General features: G+C 36.2%; 2 protein-coding genes across 3 annotated transcripts; both read left to right on the plus strand.

The window, feature by feature from the left end:
• The first annotated feature begins 2,366 nt into the window (after nt 1-2,366).
• Nucleotides 2,367-10,730, plus strand: LOC131438863 (uncharacterized). 2 transcript variants are annotated; one of them, XM_058609206.1, is made up of 9 exons: nt 2,367-2,520; nt 8,240-8,382; nt 8,447-8,590; nt 8,644-9,314; nt 9,379-9,547; nt 9,612-9,805; nt 9,866-10,349; nt 10,416-10,518; nt 10,574-10,730. In XM_058609206.1, exons 1-9 carry the CDS (start codon nt 2,406-2,408, stop codon nt 10,648-10,650), a joined length of 2,100 nt encoding a protein of 699 aa, XP_058465189.1. In that variant the 5' UTR covers nt 2,367-2,405; the 3' UTR covers nt 10,651-10,730. The 2 variants fall into 2 exon arrangements, with proteins under 2 accessions (XP_058465189.1, XP_058465190.1); XM_058609207.1 differs by lacking the exon at nt 2,367-2,520 and adding an exon at nt 2,548-2,801.
• Nucleotides 10,731-17,672: 6,942 nt separating this feature from the next.
• Nucleotides 17,673-19,877, plus strand: LOC131438510 (zinc finger protein 271-like). The gene is made up of 6 exons (XM_058608589.1): nt 17,673-17,807; nt 17,944-18,070; nt 18,407-19,294; nt 19,348-19,444; nt 19,504-19,671; nt 19,729-19,877. The coding sequence occupies exons 1-6, from the start codon at nt 17,782-17,784 to the stop codon at nt 19,848-19,850; spliced, it is 1,428 nt and encodes a 475-aa protein (XP_058464572.1). The 5' UTR covers nt 17,673-17,781; the 3' UTR covers nt 19,851-19,877.
• The last annotated feature ends 1,434 nt before the right edge of the window (nt 19,878-21,311 follow it).

Below are 21,311 nucleotides of genomic sequence, written 5' to 3' on the forward strand. Positions count from 1 at the left end.
GCCAACTGCACTTGGATATTTGTGAAATGTTAACCGGTTTTGAACGGAATGCCAATATTGATGATTAAATGCAACAAAAATATATGAAACAATAGAAATAAGTGATTAGAATCATTAAAAGTTGGAAATTGTCGAAAAGATTTCAGACCAAATACAAATTAGAATAAAGAACACTTCGATGAATTTTCTAAGACACGTTTTAGGATATGTGGTACAGTGTCAAGGTGTACTGTCAGCGTGACAGTGTACTTCAATGAATTGTCTGTACAATTGGAAATGCTGAAGTCCTAAATATCTTTAAAAAACTGCGTATCCATTGACACTGTTTACTATTTCGATTTTGGTGATAAAAGTTATGCAGTAAGTATAAAATAAATTCAAATTTTACTATAATAATCTGTTTTCAGATACTAAGAAGCAAATAAATTAATAAGCGTTTGGCTTATATTGGACGTTAATTAATTTCTTGACTTAGAGCTGTGAACCATTTCGCAGTTAATTTTAACTTTTGGTTAAAATCTGACACTCGAGCGGTTATTTTGATGATGTCAAAAATAACCCTGCTCGAAAGTCCTGGTTATTTTTGACAGATCGATGATTATTTTCCGCCACAGAAAAAAAATTTTTCAAAGAAAATTCTAATATAAATTCTTTAGTTAAAATTATTTCCAGTGCAAAATAAACCCAAATAACTTTCCATCCGTCAAACTTTGAAATGGGCCGCAGTTTTAATTAAATTTAATTACCCGACACAAAATAACCACTCAAGGGTCAGATTTCAACCAAAAGCAAAAATTAACCGCGAAATGGCTCACAGCCTAGATATACATGTTTCACCTTTCTCTATAGAAAGGTATAAGAATTGCTGGAAAAATCGACTATCGAACGGTGTGTATGTGCATCTTCAACGAATTATTTTTATGAGCAATTTTCTCAGTGATGGTTCGACCGATTTCAACTCGACTTTTCGATTTTTCCCAGAAGTCCCAGAAAGTCGAGATTCGAATACAGAATTCTCATTTAGGATTTCAACCTCAGAATGCATGAACAAAATTCAGCATATTGATTGATTGATCTGGGTTCTGGAACAACTGATCTGAACTTCGAACCTGAGTTTTAGAATTGACTTCTGAACAAGAAATTAATTTTTGAATTCAATTTCAAAATTCAGAATCTGCGGGCAGTGTAAAATTTATCGAAATTGGTCAAGTAACAGCTGAGCTATGACAGCTCAAAGTTACTGTTCCAACTTTTTTTCAGGCTTGGTGCTCCGCGTAACTTTTTTAGGCTTGGTATTAAGAGTGTAAAGGGGGACGGGGGTTCAGAAGAACCAAATTTTAGTCTACGTGGTTTAGGAAGGGGGTCTCATAAAAATTACACGACGAAGAGTCGGCTACGGTGATCATGTTTTTAAGGTCGATCTGTAGTGGCAAGGCAAGCGATGACATTTGAAGCAAATTTCTGTCATTTTCATTTCAAAATGATGCGGACATTAAATTTGTTGATCTACACATTTTGAATAATGTGAGAACCCCTTGTTCGATTACAGTTTGAATTACCTGTGTTCAACTCCGTGAATTGACTTTATAGAATAAACTTTTAGCAAGGTGATTTAATCTCTCGGTATTGATTGTCGAAGCTATTTAAATACACTCCAATCTTAGCTACAATTTCTTTCGTCACTGAATGCTAGATATTCGAGTGGATCCTTCAACCTGGCTGTACTTGATGTAACGAGTCATCCAATTTGTTTGACGATATTAGGTAATATAGCAGCAACTCTTGATAATTATCTATGGTGGGCGTAGCAAATTTTGTAGTTGTGCGTAATTGGTTCCGCCAACGAAAGACACGGTCGATTCATTATTTACGTTGTCGACTGAACTTGACACTGAATGTTATGAAACATGTTTCACCCTTTACGTACCACATGTATTTACTTTCTTCTGAATTCCGGCTTTGTTATTTTCGAACAGATTTCGCCATGCAGACATAGAAGTGTTGAAGAAAATAAACTTCGAAAGAGCGTACCTAAATTGACCTGTTGTGAAGTTGTGGAACTGCCTTCATTGTGAATGTACACATAAATAATCTCGAATAGCCTTCAGCACTGATCCTTTCCCGACAAGCGAAGGTTCGAGTAAGTACCCAGCATATAGTACGAGCCAATTGCATTCGTTGTTCGAGTTCAAGATCGTGGGCTCAACTCACTACGAAATTGCTTCTTGACAAAAAAAGCATTGTGCAAACACCAACTAAATTTTCAGCTTCCAAAGACCGGGACTTATCCCCTCTATGACGCAAGTTCTGAGGTGAAGCAGTAGTCCGTCATCTGCTCAGCATCAATTTCATTCGGTTTGTCGTGGCTAGTGGATCGTTTTCAGAAGTGCCGCGCGTGATCGATCATGGTGCGCTTTGGCGAAGCAGTGCTGACCGTTGTCAAGGATATGCGAGCCTTATCGGGCATCGCTCTGGGCCTACTGTGTCTTGCCGGTCTTGTCGGATGTAACGATAGTGAACGTGAGTGCCTTTCTACATACAGGTTCTAGAACCGAACAAAAAAAAACAAAATCTAGACTACTCAGAATCAAAACCGGTTGAAGTTCGACGCACAAAATAATAATACGCCGATCCAGTGCACGAGAAGTGGTAATGGATACTTGAGAAAGTGCTCGAAAGCTCAAGCATCGAACTTCAATAAACAGCCACCCGCGAAAATTACCAAAGCAAGGCAAACAAAATCGACGCGCGGTGAAGGTCGCTGAGATGCGTGTCGCGCGATTTTGAAAGAACTGTTGCTGGTAATGAAACTATTAGATAGGCTAGCTCATTAGACTAGGTTCGGGGTTTCGGTGGCTTAAATTAGTTGCATGCCATGCAGCTTCTCGATTTGAGCTCCTCTCGCTATGCGATGCAGTCTTTTCAGGTTTCGGGTCGACCTTCGGTGGAGCTTCAAAGTGCACGCGAACGATATTTTCGTAGTTGAAAGTTCATTCTTATGGTTTTATGAAGAGTTGTTTATGCATAACCAGAAGGTTATGCCACAAGCTTGATGAGTTTGGTTCCGACTTATTAATTATGTGATTTGTATTAAAGTGCTTAATTTTAATTTTAGTAGTTTATTTTTCTTAAACATGTGCAGGGTGGCAAGTGAATTGACGATTTCAATTTCCCGGTTTTTTCCCGGTTTTCCCGGTGCGCGAGATAAAAAATTCTCGGTTTTTAGAACAGGCTGAAATCGTCTATGTTCAGTATATTTTTGAATATTTCTAGAAATACCATATCCAAAAGAACATCGAGAGTTGAGAAATAAAGTATTTTTTGGGTTTCTCGATTTAGAAATAGGATATATTCATTATACCAAGTGCACATAACAATGGGAAGAAGTCGTTCTTGGCTTTCTCATATGGATAAGTTATGCAATCACTGCGAAAACCGATTTCACAACCAAGGCCCGGAGGGCTGAGTGTCATATACCATTCGAATCAGTTCGTAAAGATCAGAAATTGTGTATGTATGTAACATTTTTGAGCGATCAATTATCACAGATATGGCTGAACCGATTTTCTTGTGGTCCCATACGAATTTCATCCGGATCCGACTTCCGGTTGTGAAAAGGGTGACAGGTGGAGATCTGCAGAGTGAAAATATAAGCTCTAATCTTGATTAGAAACTGTTTCTTCGGTTCGACAGCCTCCTTGTATCGATTATATGGTTTTGAGTGCTGTTTTGTTAATTACGCTCCCAGCATTCATTTATCAACGAAACGCTGAGCCACAAGACTTTGAAAACGTTTTTGTTTAAGTATGAGTGTTTGCTTAATAGGAGACCTCATCCACAATTTATCCAAATATTCATCTTAGAACCAACAGTACCACACAGCTCAATGTATTCCATCTTTAGTTTGTCTGTTACTTTGCTACTAATGTTATTCGTATGTACTAGCTCTTCAAGATAAAAACTCAATCTTTTTGACTATTTCAAATTAATTCGAGGTAACAGTATGATTAGAACAAGAAACATAGCTGGCCAGCGGATATGATAAAAGTGATATATCTTCAACACATTATATTCAGACTTCATGCTCTCTTCAATAATTCTCTTTAGTGCAGCTTTTACCCCAAATTCGATTATTGTTAGTGTTTTCTTGGTAGCCAGAAATACCATCAGTCATTTGAAAGCCAAATAATTAAGCATTAATTTTAAAGCCTTATAATTAAAATTGAAATTGTTATTATCCGAACTATTCAGTCTTTTGTAAAACAACCACTAAATAAGTCTTGTTAAGGCTTTCTGGAAAATCAGTAGTTTTTAAGACTCTTAGGATTGGGCAAAACCGTTCATTACAAAGAATCGCTCAAAATTTAATAGTTCTACCGAAAGAATTAAATCTATTGAATCGTTCTTTCGTTGTTCTTTCTTTATATATCAATAATTTTGTCCCTTTTTTAACCTTTTTGGTTTCGTTCTTCTGAAACTTTGTATGTTTCTTCGCAAATAATATGAGAGCTACAGATTACAGATTCAAAAATAGTGAGTACTTTTGGCATGTATTTCTACCAACAATCATTCTCTTTCTATACGCTATCAAAGGTCACGAATGTGTGTAACTTCTACCAGATTCCTCAAATCAGAAAACATTCCGAAAAACGCACTAACTTGTATACATCCTCCAAGAATTCGATTTTTTTTCATTTCTATATAGAGAACTATCATTCTTGAATGAAGAACTCAAATTCACTCACTCTTCGAGGAGAAATAACTTGTTAAACTGTTCGTGAACGGATTTCCCATCTCTAGTGTGTTCCAATACTATATTAGCCTAGTATAGTCTAAAAAAGTATACCTAAGGTTAAAAACGAACAAGAAACAATGTGGTTGAATCAATATTATAATATAAAATAAATTGGAAGAACTTGCATCGACAATAAATAACAATTTCAATAAGAAATTTCCCACTCATTAAATTTATCTATGTTTCTATTTAAAAAATAATAACCTTGATCGCTATGTTAATAATATTCTGGGTTATGCACAGATTATTACGGAACATTTACTCATATTCGTTATCAAAATGTAACAGTCGGGTGTTTATTGAATAATATTTATTCAGAGTTATTGTAGAGCAAATGTAATGTTATGTTTTTTTTTGGAAAATTCTTCAACACGGAGAGCCCGCAGATCACAAAATTACAATATTGCAATTGTTGTTTCAACTAAAATGTTGTTGATCTGTCACATTTGTTGATTTTGTCATAATCATTCAGGTAAACGAAATTGCTGTATTCAAGTGCTGTCACTTTACAACGTTTCATATTGAAAGTCTGCATTGGCCAGTTCGTCCAGGTGCGTATACAAGAGGGTGTTTCAGAGGTTCAAACCCCCTCCAAAACTCAAAAAATTATTGCATTATGTAAACTCTTCTCTTCAAACTAGTAAACAATAAAATAAATAATTTTCGGCTAACGGAATAAATAATTGTCGGTTGCGTAGTGGTCGTTTCATGTAAGTGAAAGTATGCAGGAGAATATAAGAGTTGATTATAAAACAACTTTTCCATGTATTAAATAGATATAAAGTATAAATGTTTTAATTTCATCTGCGAGTAATGTATTTTCGGGCAGTTCATGTCAATGTAATTAGAAATGCACCTGTAGCATTAGCACATTCTTGAAAACAGAATCGAAAAAGGTCTTCTAGCGAACCAATCTGCAAGTGGAGTAAAAATTTCTTAATGCCCTGTGAACATTTTGCTCTTTTGTCTGAATTCCCTCTAGGGATTTTTAATCTTTTGTTGAATTTCTATGTCATCTGTGAGTTTAGTGATAAAGCTATAAGCAGCTACTTAGGCAAAATTTCGTTGTTCAAGCGGTGAACGATTAGCTGCCCCCGAAGTGAATAGCAGTAAAAAATATTCATTGCAATCTAAAGTTGCATCTTAAGTTCAAAGAACTGAATAATAAGTTCAAACTTCGCTGGGATTGGGTCATTGCTCAGTTGCACGAGTGAAACCTCAATGAAACGTTTCATTTTCCGCTTAGAGTGTATGTCATTGCTCGACTGTAACGTTTCATTACTCGTTTGGGATGTGTGTCTTTGCTAAACTGCCAGCACGGTAAATAAAAAAGTACGAGTGTGTAATGTCAGAGACATAACTGGATGTCATGAATACGAATAAAACGGCCACGATTTCTTTACACTTTCGAATTCGAATTGATAGTTGATCGATTGTGTGGATTGCGAAAATTTCCCTCTTTTCATTACTAAAATTTTAAACGATTTTTGACGTCGATTATCTCATTTCGGATTTGCATATTTCATTGACAGAAACTATCAAGATGCTGTACAGGATTCATTTCTGCCTTTTAGAAGGACCAAATTGTGGAAATCTCTACACGGTCAAAATTCCGTTTTTGAAATGAGCAAAACGAGTCATGATTTGGGGAAAATAATATATTTTCATGTTATGATAATACACCACGATTAAATTTTCTCGGATCATAATCCATTCGGACTGATTTCTATGAAATTTAAACTTAACGCACTTGAAGTTGTTGGGTATAACTTCAGGTGTGTTTCTGCTACGATGGTAATTTTTGCAACATAAATTCAGTGAAAAGCACGACGAATTTCTCTTAAAATGAAAATATTCTGTCTTTGAAAAACGACGACGTAAGAGATAACGTGTTTACTTGCGTTCATTACTTCAGTTTTGATTTTGTGTTTCAGAATTTAAACACATAAAAAAATTTAAACACATAAAGATCGGGTAACTAACCCTGGTCCCCTTGGTCGTATGCTGACAGGGAAGGGGGGGCTTGCCTTCTCTTTACATAGAGAGAGCCGTCTGTTCCCCATGTTGGGGCGGCTCGAAACAGCGTCCGAATACAAATACGACTCGGAATAATCGGCAAAGACCTACGCGACAAAATAAGAAACTACGATTGGAAGCGTATTGAAAAATGACGAAAAATTGCCTGTTAAAAACGTATTCCACAGTGAAAAAAACTAATAAGATTGCCCTGTATTTGTTTCCAGCATCAAGGAGTGATATATGTATGAATCTGTTTAGTGTGAGGCGACTTGCAATTTTTACATTCGAACGATGAACCTCTGATGAACTTTTAAACTGTAAACAAGTACACGTCGACTGTCAAATAAAGTTCATTCTGTTCATTTTGTGAGGTTATGGCATGTTCGTGCAAAACCTAAATTAGGTTTTGCACGAACATAACATAACCTTACAAAAATAAACAAAATGAATCAATTTTGACAGCAATCAGTGGTTTATTTGTGTTCATTGCGTTCATTCTAATTTGAATACGTGTTAATAGATATGTAAACAAACCACTGATAGCTGTCAAAAGGTGAACTTGATTCATCGGCAGTTTATTGCTAGTTCATTCGAGTGGTCATCGTGCAAAACCTAATAGGTTTTGCACGATGACCACTCGAATGAACTATCAAAAAACTGCCGATGAATCAAGTTCACCTTTTGACAGCTATCAGTGGTTTGTTTACATATCTATTAGGTTTTGCACGATGACCACTCGAATGAACTATCAATAAACTGCCGATGAATCAAGTTCACCTTTTGACAGCTATCAGTGGTTTGTTTACATATCTATTAACACGTATTCAAATTAGAATGAACGCAATGAACACAAATAAACCACTGATTGCTGTCAAAATTGATTCATTTTGTTTATTTTTGTAAGGTTATGTTATGTTCGTGCAAAACCTAATTATGTCGTGAACAAGTTTTACATGACCGCTACATAACCTCAGCAAAATTCTCCGAATGAACATCGTTTAACAGCTGACGGCTGTTTGTTTACATGTTCATTCCAATCTGAATACCTGTGATTGGAAATGTAAACAAATCTTGAACTTTATTCATCACGAGCTCGTTTGTGATGACTTCTTATAAAACCTAGTAGATGGATATTTAAAAGTTTGCAAATTGAGTTTGGATTCTTAGCAATGAGCGTAGAACCGATTGAATGTGAAACAAAAATTATCGTCACAAACTGATATTGTGTTCACCCTTGGTATTCCTGACTCCTTTTCTAGTTCATATTCAATTCAAGATTCAAAATTAATTTTGCGAACGCCTCGTACTACTACTGATACCATGTTTGGACAGAAACTTCCAGTTTTACTATTAGAAGCAAATACAGTGTCCCAAGTAGTACTATTTAGAACTCAGCTCAATCGGCTATCGTTTTCACTGTTCCAGATTACGATAATGTTCAGATGCCACCGATGTATCATTTCGAGGACCGGACTAGATGTCTTACCGATGGCCCAGAAAACGTCTACTGCGTGGCTAGGATCATTATCAAGCCGGACAATTCGTCACAGCTTTGGAATATAATCATGGTTAGCAGAACTTACCATCTATAGTTCCTCATCAAATAATCATTAATGTCCATTTAATCGGTAGGAACGCTCCGTAACGGATACCCAATATAGACATTATCTGCTAGATCGGGGTTTCTGCGTTAAACATTGTACGGAACTGGTGAATGGGCTGACGGAAAATCAACAAAATATTTACAACCAGGGGAAAATTGAGATTGAACAACCGGTATGTTATTGACTGTCTATCGTAACACTATCTCAATTCGATTTTTTTTCCAGTACATATTTGATCAACAATTCGTCCCTGGAATGGATGAGTTCAAACGTGCGTACGGCAATATCACCAATATCTGCCTTGGATATCAGCTGCATCGAGATTACAACCTGTCCAGCTATTCCCTGATAGAACATTGTGCAACATCCGCAAGCTTACGCAAACCGATCTCCCTGTATCATGTTCTGTTCGTTGTTTTGATTGGGTCAATCATTATACTGATGATTCGTGCCACGTTACGTGACAACCGGGTCGTACGCAACGTGAACAACAATCATGTCGCCGTGGAGGATGATTCCAACAGCCCGGAAAATGACATCTGGATGGAATTCTCCCTGAAACGAAGCTTCCGCCGACTGCTGGTGAAACCACGGACCAAACTCCAGCGAGACCTAGCTTTCATGGAATCGGTGCGGGTTTTGTCGGTGTTCTTCATAACCACGGTGCACACCACTATGGCGTTCGGGGCAAGCCCGACGGAAAATCCCGAGTTAATAGAAGCACTGTACGCGAATGCCGTAGTTAGAATGGCATCGGCCGTGTTTCCATTTTTGGTGCACACATTTTTCACCATTGGTGGAATGCTGCTGACGGTACATTTTTTGGCACTAATCGAGACGGGTCCCAAGTTCCGTTGGACGATATTTTTCGCCGGTGTGATGAATCGGTATTTGAGGTTGTTTGTTTTAATACCAATAGTAAGTTGCATGGTCAGCTTATATGGGAAGAACTTCTTCTAGGATGCTTCCGGCGTACTTAGTCATGTGGCTCTATCAGGTTTCGTGGCTTGACCGGATTGGCGATGGTCCGACCGCGCATCGACTGGTGGACATTGAAATAAACTTTTGTAGGAAGAATGGTTGGTCAAATTTTCTGTTCATCAACAATTACTACAAATATAATGAGGCTGTGAGTATCTAGCGGATGGAAAAGCTATCTTCTAATACGAATTTCTTTTCTATTTCATTCACAGTGCATGCAACAGACTTGGTACATGGCCGCCGACTTTCAATTCTTCTGCGTCGGTATGATCATTATGATGCTGATCTGGAGATTTCCAAAGTCATTGAAGGTAGCAATAGTTACGATGATTACTGTTTCGATAATCGCTCCTGTGATAAATAATTACGTATTCAATTTCGTGGGCGTAATATTGCTAAATTTCAAGTAGGCGAAGAACTGATATCTAAATACTAGGATTGCTACACGGATGCTCTTTTATTGTAGACATCTCCGATTTATGCTTTTCTTCTACAAATGGATGTTCCGAGATTACGTTCTTGCACACCCTCATACATGCAGTTACTTTGCCGGAATAATAGCGGGAATTGCGTACCACCGAGCTCAGAAAGACCCACAGTATCTTGCAAATTTGGCCATTTACAAGCACTTGAAACGAATTGCTCCACTCATGGTTCTACTGATGTCTGCTCCGGCTACATTCTTCTATGGAATTCAGCCGAGTTCTTCGTCCCTATGGATGGCGATTTACGCGTCGGCACATCGAAACTTCTTCGGAATCATGTGCGGAGTAGGATTATTGTATGGGTCTACGGACGGTAGCACCAGACTGCCGAGTATTATGCGTCATCCGGTTGTACTTGCCATCGGACGTTTGTCATTTTGTGTTTATTTGGCCCAATACAATGCGATTAGATTCTACTTCACGAAAGTTAGAGGATACGGTTTTGTGTTCGACGTGTCTAATTTCGTGAGTATCCAATTGAGTTCGAACACCCGTTCCGAGTATGTCATTTATGTTCGATCTGGATTACAGGTATCTGCTTGTCTGGTAGTTTTCGGAATATCATATGGCGCTGGTCTACTGCTATGTACAATGGTGGAGCTACCGATCGCTTCTGTTATCAAAAGACTTCAAGGTAAACTTCCATCAAATAGCAATCTAGTAAAACTGTTTTCAACCCTTTTTTTCAGACGTTTCAAAGTCGTCCAATGATTCAAGCAAAAAAGAATCGGAGACTAACGGAAGTAGTAAGATTAAGAATAGTTGAAGCTGTTTAGAACAAAGTTATGATTAAAGTATGTATGTTTTGAGTTCGTTGTTAAATATAACATGAGTGTCTTTGCTTTACTTATTCCTAAAATTATTAGTTAAATATCACCAAGGCTTATTCGCAACAAAGTCTGGACACCCTTAAATACGTATTTCTCTGAAAATACTTCGTCTACCCTTTGAAAAATAACCCTTGGTTTCGCAGACTGATGAACCAATTTTAGTGATACTAAAGAAACCGAAAAGAAGACTAAGTATGAGAAGCAATTTTGTGCGGTCGCAATAAAGCTAGGTTTCTCTGCAAGCACAATCCATATGCCCCGTTTACACTTCTGCTGGCTGCCAGCATGCTGGTGTCAGTGTACTGCCCTCTTAGGAAAAAAACGTTCAACGGTGGTCCTTCGTTGGTCTAATACTTTGGATCACTGGACCACAGTTGAACGTTTTTTCCTAAGAGGGCAGTACACTGACACCAGCATGCTGGCAGCCAGCAGAAGTGTAAACGGGGCAATAACGTCCCTATTTTTTCAGTACACGTTTGACAACAGTCAGGAAGGCTAGGAGTGAAAAGCTGCCCTTACACGAGACAATATTATTGTCAATACAAGGAGTATTGACAATACTTTTGATCGTGTAGTGGAAATTTCATTGTATTGACGAAAATATTGTCAAGAAATCAAAACTGCTCATCAATCCGACAATACTTTCTCTCCAGAGAGGAAACTGCCAAATATGTGCAATGAACTCATCTCTCAATATTTCAATGTTCATTTGCAATATTTGAAGCTCCAAACGCTTGATTTTCTCGAAAAATGCGGACTCAAGTTACCAAGTCAATTGGATTGACGGTATTGACAATACTTTGGATTGACAATAATATTGTCACGTGTAAGGGCTGCTAAACAAAAACGGATCTCGAAAGCCACCAAAAAGACGCGAAGGCAGGGATGCTAGGTGCTAAAGAATAAAATCAGTTCCTTTCTAAAGGAAAAATCTGAAAAAAAACTGGCATCATCTATATTAACAAAAATTAGTTCCATTTGCTTCTTTACATCTTGTCTTCGACTCGTTAGTAAATTAAGACCTCGTGCATAGCAGCTGTAATCCTCAAACTGACGTAAAGTTTGACTCTACTTGGGCAAAACTTTGTAATTATTCTGTAGCGTACACGCTCTTTGAACAAAACTCATGGTTTGAGTTGCGATTACTGCAATTCATAAACTGGAACAATATGTCAAAATTTGAGTATGGATTTGAGTAAAGTAAACTCATTGCCATAAGTTCTCTCGCATTTATTCATACATTAGAGTAAGCGTTGAGTTTTTAAACATTTGAGTGAAAAAAATATTTCTTGCAGTTCAGAGCGTTTTCATTCTAGGAATATTCTTATAGAAATGATGAATGCAAGTAGGGATGTCGTAATATCGATCGATAAATCGAGTAATCGATTGATAACCCAGATAATCGAGTAATATTTAATCGATTAGCATAAAACTAATATTCGATTATTGAGCTAATCGAATAGTTAAAAAATTCCCATAGTAATAATCGAATGAATAATCGAGTAATCGATTAATAACCTAGATAATCGAATAAATTGCAATCGATTAGTTTCAAAATTATACTCGATTATTAAATAATCGAGTAATTCGAAATTTCCGACATCCCTAAATACAAGAATACGTCGTTTTCCATTGCCGTTTCCAGTTTTGAAAACATCAAAAGCCCAACATAAGGATATCAAAATAATTCAATTTTAACTTCAAACCGTTCAAAAGGAAACGGGTTTGAATCACTATTTTGCGCATTCAAAAGAAAGAAGAATAACTTTGTATATGAAAATAACGAAGAAAAGTTTCTTCATTTTGATAGCAAGGAACTCAGAAGCCATTTGTAGGAGTATTTGTTATCATTGGATGATCTTCTAACGACTCGGATAAAGATGAGGGAACCATAGATTTAATCTTAGTTTGCTAATTAGTACACACTTAAAACCATTTCTTGAGCTCGGCATAATAAAATGCCGAAACTGATCAGCAACATGTAAATTTGCTGATTGCTCAGTAATCAATACGCAGTTTTCTGAACTTCGTTAAATGCATTCACTGATATTTCGGTAAAATGCTTCACTTTGCCGAAATTTGGCATAATTGCTTGCTGAATTTATCAGTAAACAACAGATATACCGACATCAGCAGAGACATTTGCCGAGATTTCGGAATATGCGCTAGCTGTGGCCGAGATTCAGCACGACAGCTGTCATTTATTGCCGCGTTACATTTTCGCTTCGCATTGCGCGATTATTTTCTGATGAAATTCTCGAGTGAAAAAATGGATAATCTTCGAAGAAGCGTGGAACCACTTGCAAGTAAAAATATTGAATAAATATAGTGACATGTTTCGCTTTATAAAAAGCGACTTTATCAGAGTACTCGCGATTATAAGGGAAAACACCCAACACGGGGCTCAAAGCGTCCTCGAGACAAAACTTTGGGGGATATGCGAAAAAATATCCCAATGCATGGAATAATTCAATGGATCAAAGTAAGTTTATTTTTTGAACAATACCGTATATGCATCATTAAATATTGAACATTTTTGTAAGCCAAAAATCAATATATATATATATATATATATATATATATATATATATATATATATATATATATATATATATATATATATATATATATATATATATATATATATATTTATTTTTATTTTCATATTTCCAGTTCGACTCAAGGTGGCCGCATCCGGAAACGCCGTTTTTTTAATGCTACATGTTTTCAGGTAGAGGCTTCAAGCACTACTGGCAACAAATTTGTGAGCCTCCTTTAAGTGTCAATAAAATGAATTTTTGATCCTGAATGGCGTGTTTATAATGTTGAGAAATTTCAAACAAAATTAATTCACTAGATTTTTAATTACTGATGATTCGGTAATTTATTTTTTTTCATTTTTTCGTTTTATTGGATTGCCGAATATTCAGTGAACGTTTCACGGAGCAAGCAGTAAATCGTATGCTGACGATTTCGGCAATATTTGACGTTTGTCAAATTTGAGGGTGCCGAGACGCTCAGTAATTTTAGTTTTGCCGAGATGATTGCTGATTACTCGGCTGTGCGAATCTCGGCATTTTTTTGCCGAGACTCAGCTAAAAAAATTAAGTGTGTAGTATTTTTCTTCAAGATTCAGTAGAATAAATTAATTCACGTTCATTGTTCATTGAAATGTGATGAACTACTTTTAAACCTTTTATTGATAAAAAGAGAAAAATTATACTTATACTAAACCATAGTAACTTATCACCATAATTATTTTATTAATGTCAAGAAATGATAGTAAAATTTATTTTACTTATTTATATATAAAAATTAAAACCGCAGATTGTCGAAAAACAGATACGTTATTTCCAAATGTTATTCCATTTGCGACGCCATTGTGAAACAAGAGAACCAAAACTTTTACTTATATTCTCGATGTGTGGGAGCTGTCAAGTTGTACACGGGTTGGTATCTGAGGTTCATGCACTTAAGACAAGTCAGCTCATCAATTTGATACATTATTTCGATGTATCAGAGTTCAACTTCCGAAAATATTATATGTACGGTCAGTGCCACAATTACGTTGGTTGGTGAAATCGTAGTTGGATTTTAATAAAACACAATAGCTGCTATATATACCTCATATAGTACTTACTTTAGTAACAGATCGGCTGAAAAGTTCGTATCGTTTCTATGAGAGGGCGCCACTAGAATTAAATCCATACCATTTTCAGTTAGTACCAACCTTCAAAAGATACGTGTATAAATTTGACAGCTATCTGATTATTAGTTTGTGAGATATTGCATTTTGAGTGAAGCTACTTTTGTTATTGTGAAAAAAATGGAAAAAAAGAAATTTCGTGTGTTGATGAAACACTACTTTTTGATGAAAAAAAGTGCCGCCGATACCAAAAAATGGCTTGATGAGTGTTATCCAGACTCTGCACCGGGCGAAGCAACAATTCGTAAGTGGTTTGCAAAATTTCGTACTGGTCATATGAGCACCGAAGACGATGAACGCAGTGGACGTCCAAAAGAGGCTGTTACCGATGAAAACGTGAAAAAAATCCACAAAATGATTTTCAATGACCGTAAAGTGAAGTTGATCGAGATAGCTCACACCCTAAAGATATCGAAGGAACGTGTTGGACATATTATTCACAAATATTTGGATATGAGAAAGCTTTGTGCAAAATGGGTGCCGCGTGAGCTCACAATCGATCAAAAACAACAACGAATTGATGATTCTGAGCAGTGTTTGGAGCTGTTATATCGAAATAAAACCGATTTTTTTCGTCGATATATAACAATGGACGAAACATGGCTCCATCACTTCACTCCGGAGTCGAATCGACAGTCAGCTGAGTGGACTGCACGCGATGAACCGAACCCAAAGCGTGGAAAGACTCAACAATCGGTCGGTAAGGTTATGGCGGCTGTATTTTGGGATTCGCATGGTATAATTTTCATCGACTACCTTGAAAAGGGAAAAACCATCAACAGTGACTATTATATAGCGTTATTAGAGCGTTTGAAGGACGAAATTTAAAAAAACGGCCTCATTTGAAGAAGAAAAAAGTTTTGTTTCATCAAGACAATGCACCGTGTCACAAGTCGATGAAAACCATGCTGAAATTGAACGAATTGGGCTTCGAATTGCTCCCTCATCCACCGTATTCTCCAGATTTGGCCCTCAGTGACTTTTTTCTGTTCTCAGACCTCAAGAGAATGCTCGCTGGTAAAAAATTTAGAAGCAATGAAGAGGTAATCGCTGAAACTGAGGTCTATTTTGAGGCAAAGGACAAATCGTACTTCAAAAATGGTATCGAAAAGTTGGAAGATCGCTATAATCGCTGTATCGCTTCTGATGGCAATTATGTTGAATAAAAAAACGAATTTTGTCAAAAAAATGTGTGTTTCTATTAAACGATACGAACTTTTCAGCCGAACTGTTACACACTTTTTTCTCTGAATCTCGGCAAAATAATTACCGAGATTTGTACCGCCGAGTACTTGGTAATCATCTCGGCAAAAGACAAATTGGCGAAGTCTCGGCAATCTCGAATTCAACAAACGTCAGTTGTTATCGAAATTGTCAGCAAAAAGTTTACTGTCTGTTCGGCATAACCTTTACTGAATATTCGACAAAAGCAACGAAGTGAAATTTATGAATTACTGAGCCTTCAGTAATTAAAAATAAACAAACAATTTGTTTTTTTATTACAAAGATTCAATTGTGAATCACCACTTCATTTTATTTCCGTATATGCATTACATTTCTTACACTCAAAATAATAATTATGTTATAGTTACGTGGAAAGTTATGTGAATATTTTCCACCCTACCTTTCACGTAGCTTTTAATGGACTGACATTTAAAAGCTGTTTAATGCATAATCCAGTAAGAGTTACGTGTTTCATAGAAGAAATGTAATGTATTATTCATAACACATTTACCTTTCAGTTTATATCAAATATAGATACCAGAAAATTCTATTTTAAATATTGGTTGAAGTCAAAAGGGAAATATTTTAGATTTTCCTATAAATCTGTGAAATGAAAAATACCATAATACAAATACAATAAAATATTTATTCAGAAAATTAGCATAGAATTTCAATGGCAGAAAAAAAAACAGCAACTGATAACGTCGTGGGAGTTCGAATCGACAAGCCTTAAGAAATCGTTTTTGTTGTTGCCGAAGTCGAGATCCGAGCACCCCCCCAATACTACAGATACAGGTTGAGGTCGCATTACATGGGTCCAGTGTCTCTAGCTTCATATCGATTTTGAGCTCGTTTTTCGGTGGACCAACGACATTCGGTAGGCGCCGATTTCTTTTGTTAGCAGCTTTTGCAAACTTTCAAGTTTTGAAACTTTTATATTCAGTCCTCCATTTCACAGATTTTTTAAATTGCGTCGGACTTATTGTCTAGTTTTTCTCGTCATATTTATAAAATTTAATACTTGCTTTGTAAGATTTTCAGTATGCAGTATTGGACTTCTGTTCCAACCACTTCGCTATCTGTTGTATTAAAGTTTACAGCATGTTTATATCAAGAATTAGAGCGAAAAGAGAACTAAATCGTCTGATGGATTAGAGGCAATTGCAGATTTAAAAGATAATATTCTCTAGTAACAAGAATTGTTTGTTTGTTCAATAAAAGCATCAACAAGTATGTATCGGTCAAAAACGACTGAATTTTTAGAGTAGACGATTTACAATTTTTTTAGCAATTTAATTGTATGGCTAATATTGTTAATGTTCCGAGTGAAGCACGAGGCTTTACAGACAAAGACGTCGATTGATACAAAGTATCATAATAAAGTATAAAAACAATCGCCATTTAAGCTATGAACCATTTCGAGGTTAATTTTAACATTTGGTTGAAATCTGACACTTGAGCGGTTATTTTGTGTCAGGTAGTTAAATTTAACTAAAACTGCGGCCTATTGCAAAGTTTGACGGACGTAAAGTTATTTGGGATTATTTTCCACTGGAAAAAATTTGAAATTAAGATATAATATTAGAATTTTCGTTGCAAGATTTTTTTTCAGGGTCGGAAAATAACCATCGATCCGTCAAAAATAACCATGCCATTTTTGACAACAACAAAATAACCGCTCGAGTGTCAGATTTCGACCAAAAGTTAAAATTAACCGCGAAATGGTTCCCAGCCTTAACGGCCAATTTAAAAAAAATATTTTTCTGATTTGTGGTCTCGAATGGGTTGAATCGATGCGAAGAACCATTTCGTTTTCTTTGCGGCATTTTGTCGCTATCTTGTCGCATCGCAATCTTTGTTAACCACCAGTGAAAATCACTATAGATAGTATTCTGCTTCACGTAGAATAACCTTATCATAACAAATGCTGCGGGTTGCGTATTCCTAATTGACAGTGCATGCTTTATTCACCACCGTCGTTTCGAATCCGTAACACATGTGCGTTATTGGAGCAGCGGTTCACTTGTTCGGCTGCAAATGTCAAAACAAATATGAGATTAGTTCGATGCTGTAAGTGATGAACATTTTGCGAAGGAATTTGTATTTTTCTCGTGAATAACACTTAAAATCTGCGACAATGGCAGGTTTGACAGATGTCGACAGGTAAGTTTTGGCAATTTATTCCCGAAGAAGCCTGCCTGCTGGCTCGAATTGCTAATAAAATGAAAGTGCCCTTGGTGCGACGTTGCGTCCGATGTGATAAGGGATCAGTTTCTGATTCAGAGTATTTCATTTGCAGCCCATTTGTGAAAACGGAAAAAGCATGCAAAATATGTGGCACGTCCGAAGGAGATATGGAATCTATATTTTGCGATGCGGACGATACACGAATGCTGAACAAAATTTATAAGTGCACCCGAGTAGAGGTAAGAAATCGCCTGTAAGATGGATAGATACCGTTGGTTTGTTTACATGTTACGTTTCAAGATTGATAGATATCAGTTTCTGGTGAGATGTACGAGGGGTTTGAAGTGTAATTTCTTTGAAATGCCGTGCGCGCAATTTTTACAATGCATCTTCAACATTCAAACTGTACAACAATAATAAATTGGAGCCCTATTTCTACTATTATGAATATTTAGGATAAAAAAATATGATTGATAGTTGGATATCCATTTTTATTATTATTTGTTTAATTAGCTTTCAACCCTGAATGGTTTTTATATTTTGATATCACAATTTAATTTAATTATTTTTCTCAGATCACCCCAGTATGTGGTCTTATATCGCCTATTTGTGAAAGTTGTCGTCAGAGAATCGACGCGTTTGATGAGCACTCCAAACCCAAGGTGGTAGAGTTTGTAATCAAAAATGAAGCAGAGCAGGATGCAATGGAATACGATCCTTTTAGTTTTCAAGATCCCATGGCGTCAGGTGACCATCAGGGCACAGATATCTTCGAAGACCTCTCTTCTAAACTAGAAGTAAGGTTGGACGAAGCACCACCCGAGGAAGTTGTGAGAGAAGAGAAAAAGAAAAAACCTACTCGAAAGGCTAAGAAAAAACCGGATATTTTGCCTGCTAAGGTAGATTCACCAACACCCATTGAATTGGATCAAGATTCTCCAACCGAGCATGAAAGTAAAGATAACGAGAAGGAAAACGTACCGAAATCCCGTGCGAGTCGCAAGGCCAAGGAGAAAGCCACCGTAAGGGCATCTTCCGACGTTGATTCTAGCGATTTTGAGTGGCAAGGTGGAGATGATTTCGGCGATGATAACGATGAGAAGTACGGCAGTAGTACTTCAGAAGACGAGAAACCCCTGAAGAAGCGTAAACAAGAAACGAAAAAGATCAGTTTAACAAAGGCGGGCAAACGTCGAGGACGACCACCGAAACCACGTACGGAGGGTAAAGATCTGAAGATACCGGAAGAATGTAAAATCTGCGGTCGGGTTGTGACATACATGAGAGAACACATGCGACAGCATAAAATAGACAAGCAACATAAATGCCCGTACTGTGATCGAATGTTTGTTCAGGGAAACAATCTTAAATATCACATACGAAAACATTTAGGGGAGAAGCCTTTCTCGTGTAATCTGTGCGATAGAACATTTTACTGTGCGCCGCATTTGAAGTCCCATATGGTATGTTGGATTGAAGGTTTCTCGTGATTTGAAAATAATAGCAACTATTTTAGCGCGTTCACGGTCCCCAAGGTCTATTCCAGTGCGACAAATGTCCGAAAACCTTCAACCAAGAGGGCAATCTGAAAAAACATATTCGTGTTCATACAGGTTTGTTGATTTCTTGTTTCGAACAACGATGGATAATATTACGGAGTTTATTTTTCTAGGTGAAAAACCATACAAATGTATGAAATGCAATAAAGCCTTCAACAGCACATCAAATTTGAGAAATCATCAACGATTGCATTCCGATGAAAAAGCATTCACGTGTGAGCATTGTGCGAAAAGTTTCGTGGACATTCATCATTTACAGCGACACGTTCGAGTTCATACAGGTTAGTCGTAAGTAAATGTCAAAAATAGAGAAGGCTAATCTTTTCTCTACTTACTAGGACAACGCCCGTACATCTGCCATGTTTGTTACCACGCTTTCAATTGCCAGAATGGAATCAGAGAACACTTGAAAAAGCACACATCGCAGCCGGACAGATACGGAAACAGTTGCATGAATTAATAAACTGGAAAATTGTATTCACTGAAACCCAGACTTTTGTTTAGCAAAAGAAATGAAAATTCTAAAATCTACCAAACTTAGTTGGCATAAATATTACAAAATATTACTGACGCAAGACTACCAATTGGAGTCCCCAATCTGTTTTTTTTTTATTTTCTTACAATGCGTTAAGCACTGATATCAAAAGTCAAATTACGAAAACAATATTTTAAAAGTATATGGAAATTTAATTACGTTTTATTGGTTCCGAAGTTCTCTTTCTTAAACTATAGAATGTTTCAATAACAATCAACATCAATGTATTATAAAATTTACGAAATAATAGTGGTAAAAATTTTCCAGTATCTTCAGACAGGGTTGCAGAAGTCAGTAAATCCGAAAAAATATTGCACTTGGCGAGCAAAAAAAAAAGTTGCGGCAATTTCAAAAGTCTGTAAATTTTGACGAGTCTGCGAAAAACTCGATTTCCAAAAGCCTGCAACAAACAATGTCTGCAGCACTATATAAGGAATGTACAGATTTGCTACCGTTTCCGGCAGATAATCTTATTAACGGTTCTGTTTCTGCCCGATTCTTACCATACAAAATAGCCCACATCAGATCCGAATGAAATTTGCATTCGGAATTCCATGTGGAAATCGTAAATTCCGAATAAATTCCAACTCCAGTGCAACAACCGATTCCGAAAGAATTTCGCCTACAACCGGTTGATTCGTAAGTCTGTCGAAATCGAGAGAGAAGATGCGGGCTGAATTGTCAATACGATTTCTTCAAGGGTTTTCACGTTTTCGTGCTGATTTTCAGATTATTTTTAAATAAAAACATTACATAACTGAATATATATATATATATATATATATATATATATATATATATATATATATATATATATATATATATATATATATATATATATATATATATATATATATATATATATATATATATATATATATATATATATATATATATATATATTTATTTCTTCAAATTTTACGGATATACAGAACTACTAAATAACCAGTTCTTCTTAGAAGTCCAGCATAAACTATTGAACTTCGTTTAGTAAGCTATTGAACTTAGTTAGCATCATCCATTCCTCTAGCTGGAGTGCAGTGAAATGGCGATTGGCGTAAGTCGCCTGACTTTTGCACTCCTTGGATACTAATTAAGATATCAGGGCATGTTTGTGGAATGTGAATAATTCAGTTGTCTCGCGCTAATTGCATCAATCAAAAGTTTTGTTTTAAAAAAATGTATGTAAATTTAAATTGAAAAAAAAAAATTGTGAAAATGTATGTAAATTTAAATTAAAAAAAAATGTATGTAAATTTAAATAAAAGTAGTTAAAAATGTATGTAAATTTAAATAAAAAATGTATGTAAATTAAAATAAAAAAAAAAATAAAATGTAAAAAAAATTTAAAAATGGATGTAAATTTAAATAAAAGTAGTATCGGAA

The sequence above is a fragment of the Malaya genurostris genome, chromosome 3, assembly GCF_030247185.1.
Source record: "Malaya genurostris strain Urasoe2022 chromosome 3, Malgen_1.1, whole genome shotgun sequence".
NCBI classification, from domain to species: domain Eukaryota; kingdom Metazoa; phylum Arthropoda; class Insecta; order Diptera; family Culicidae; genus Malaya; species Malaya genurostris.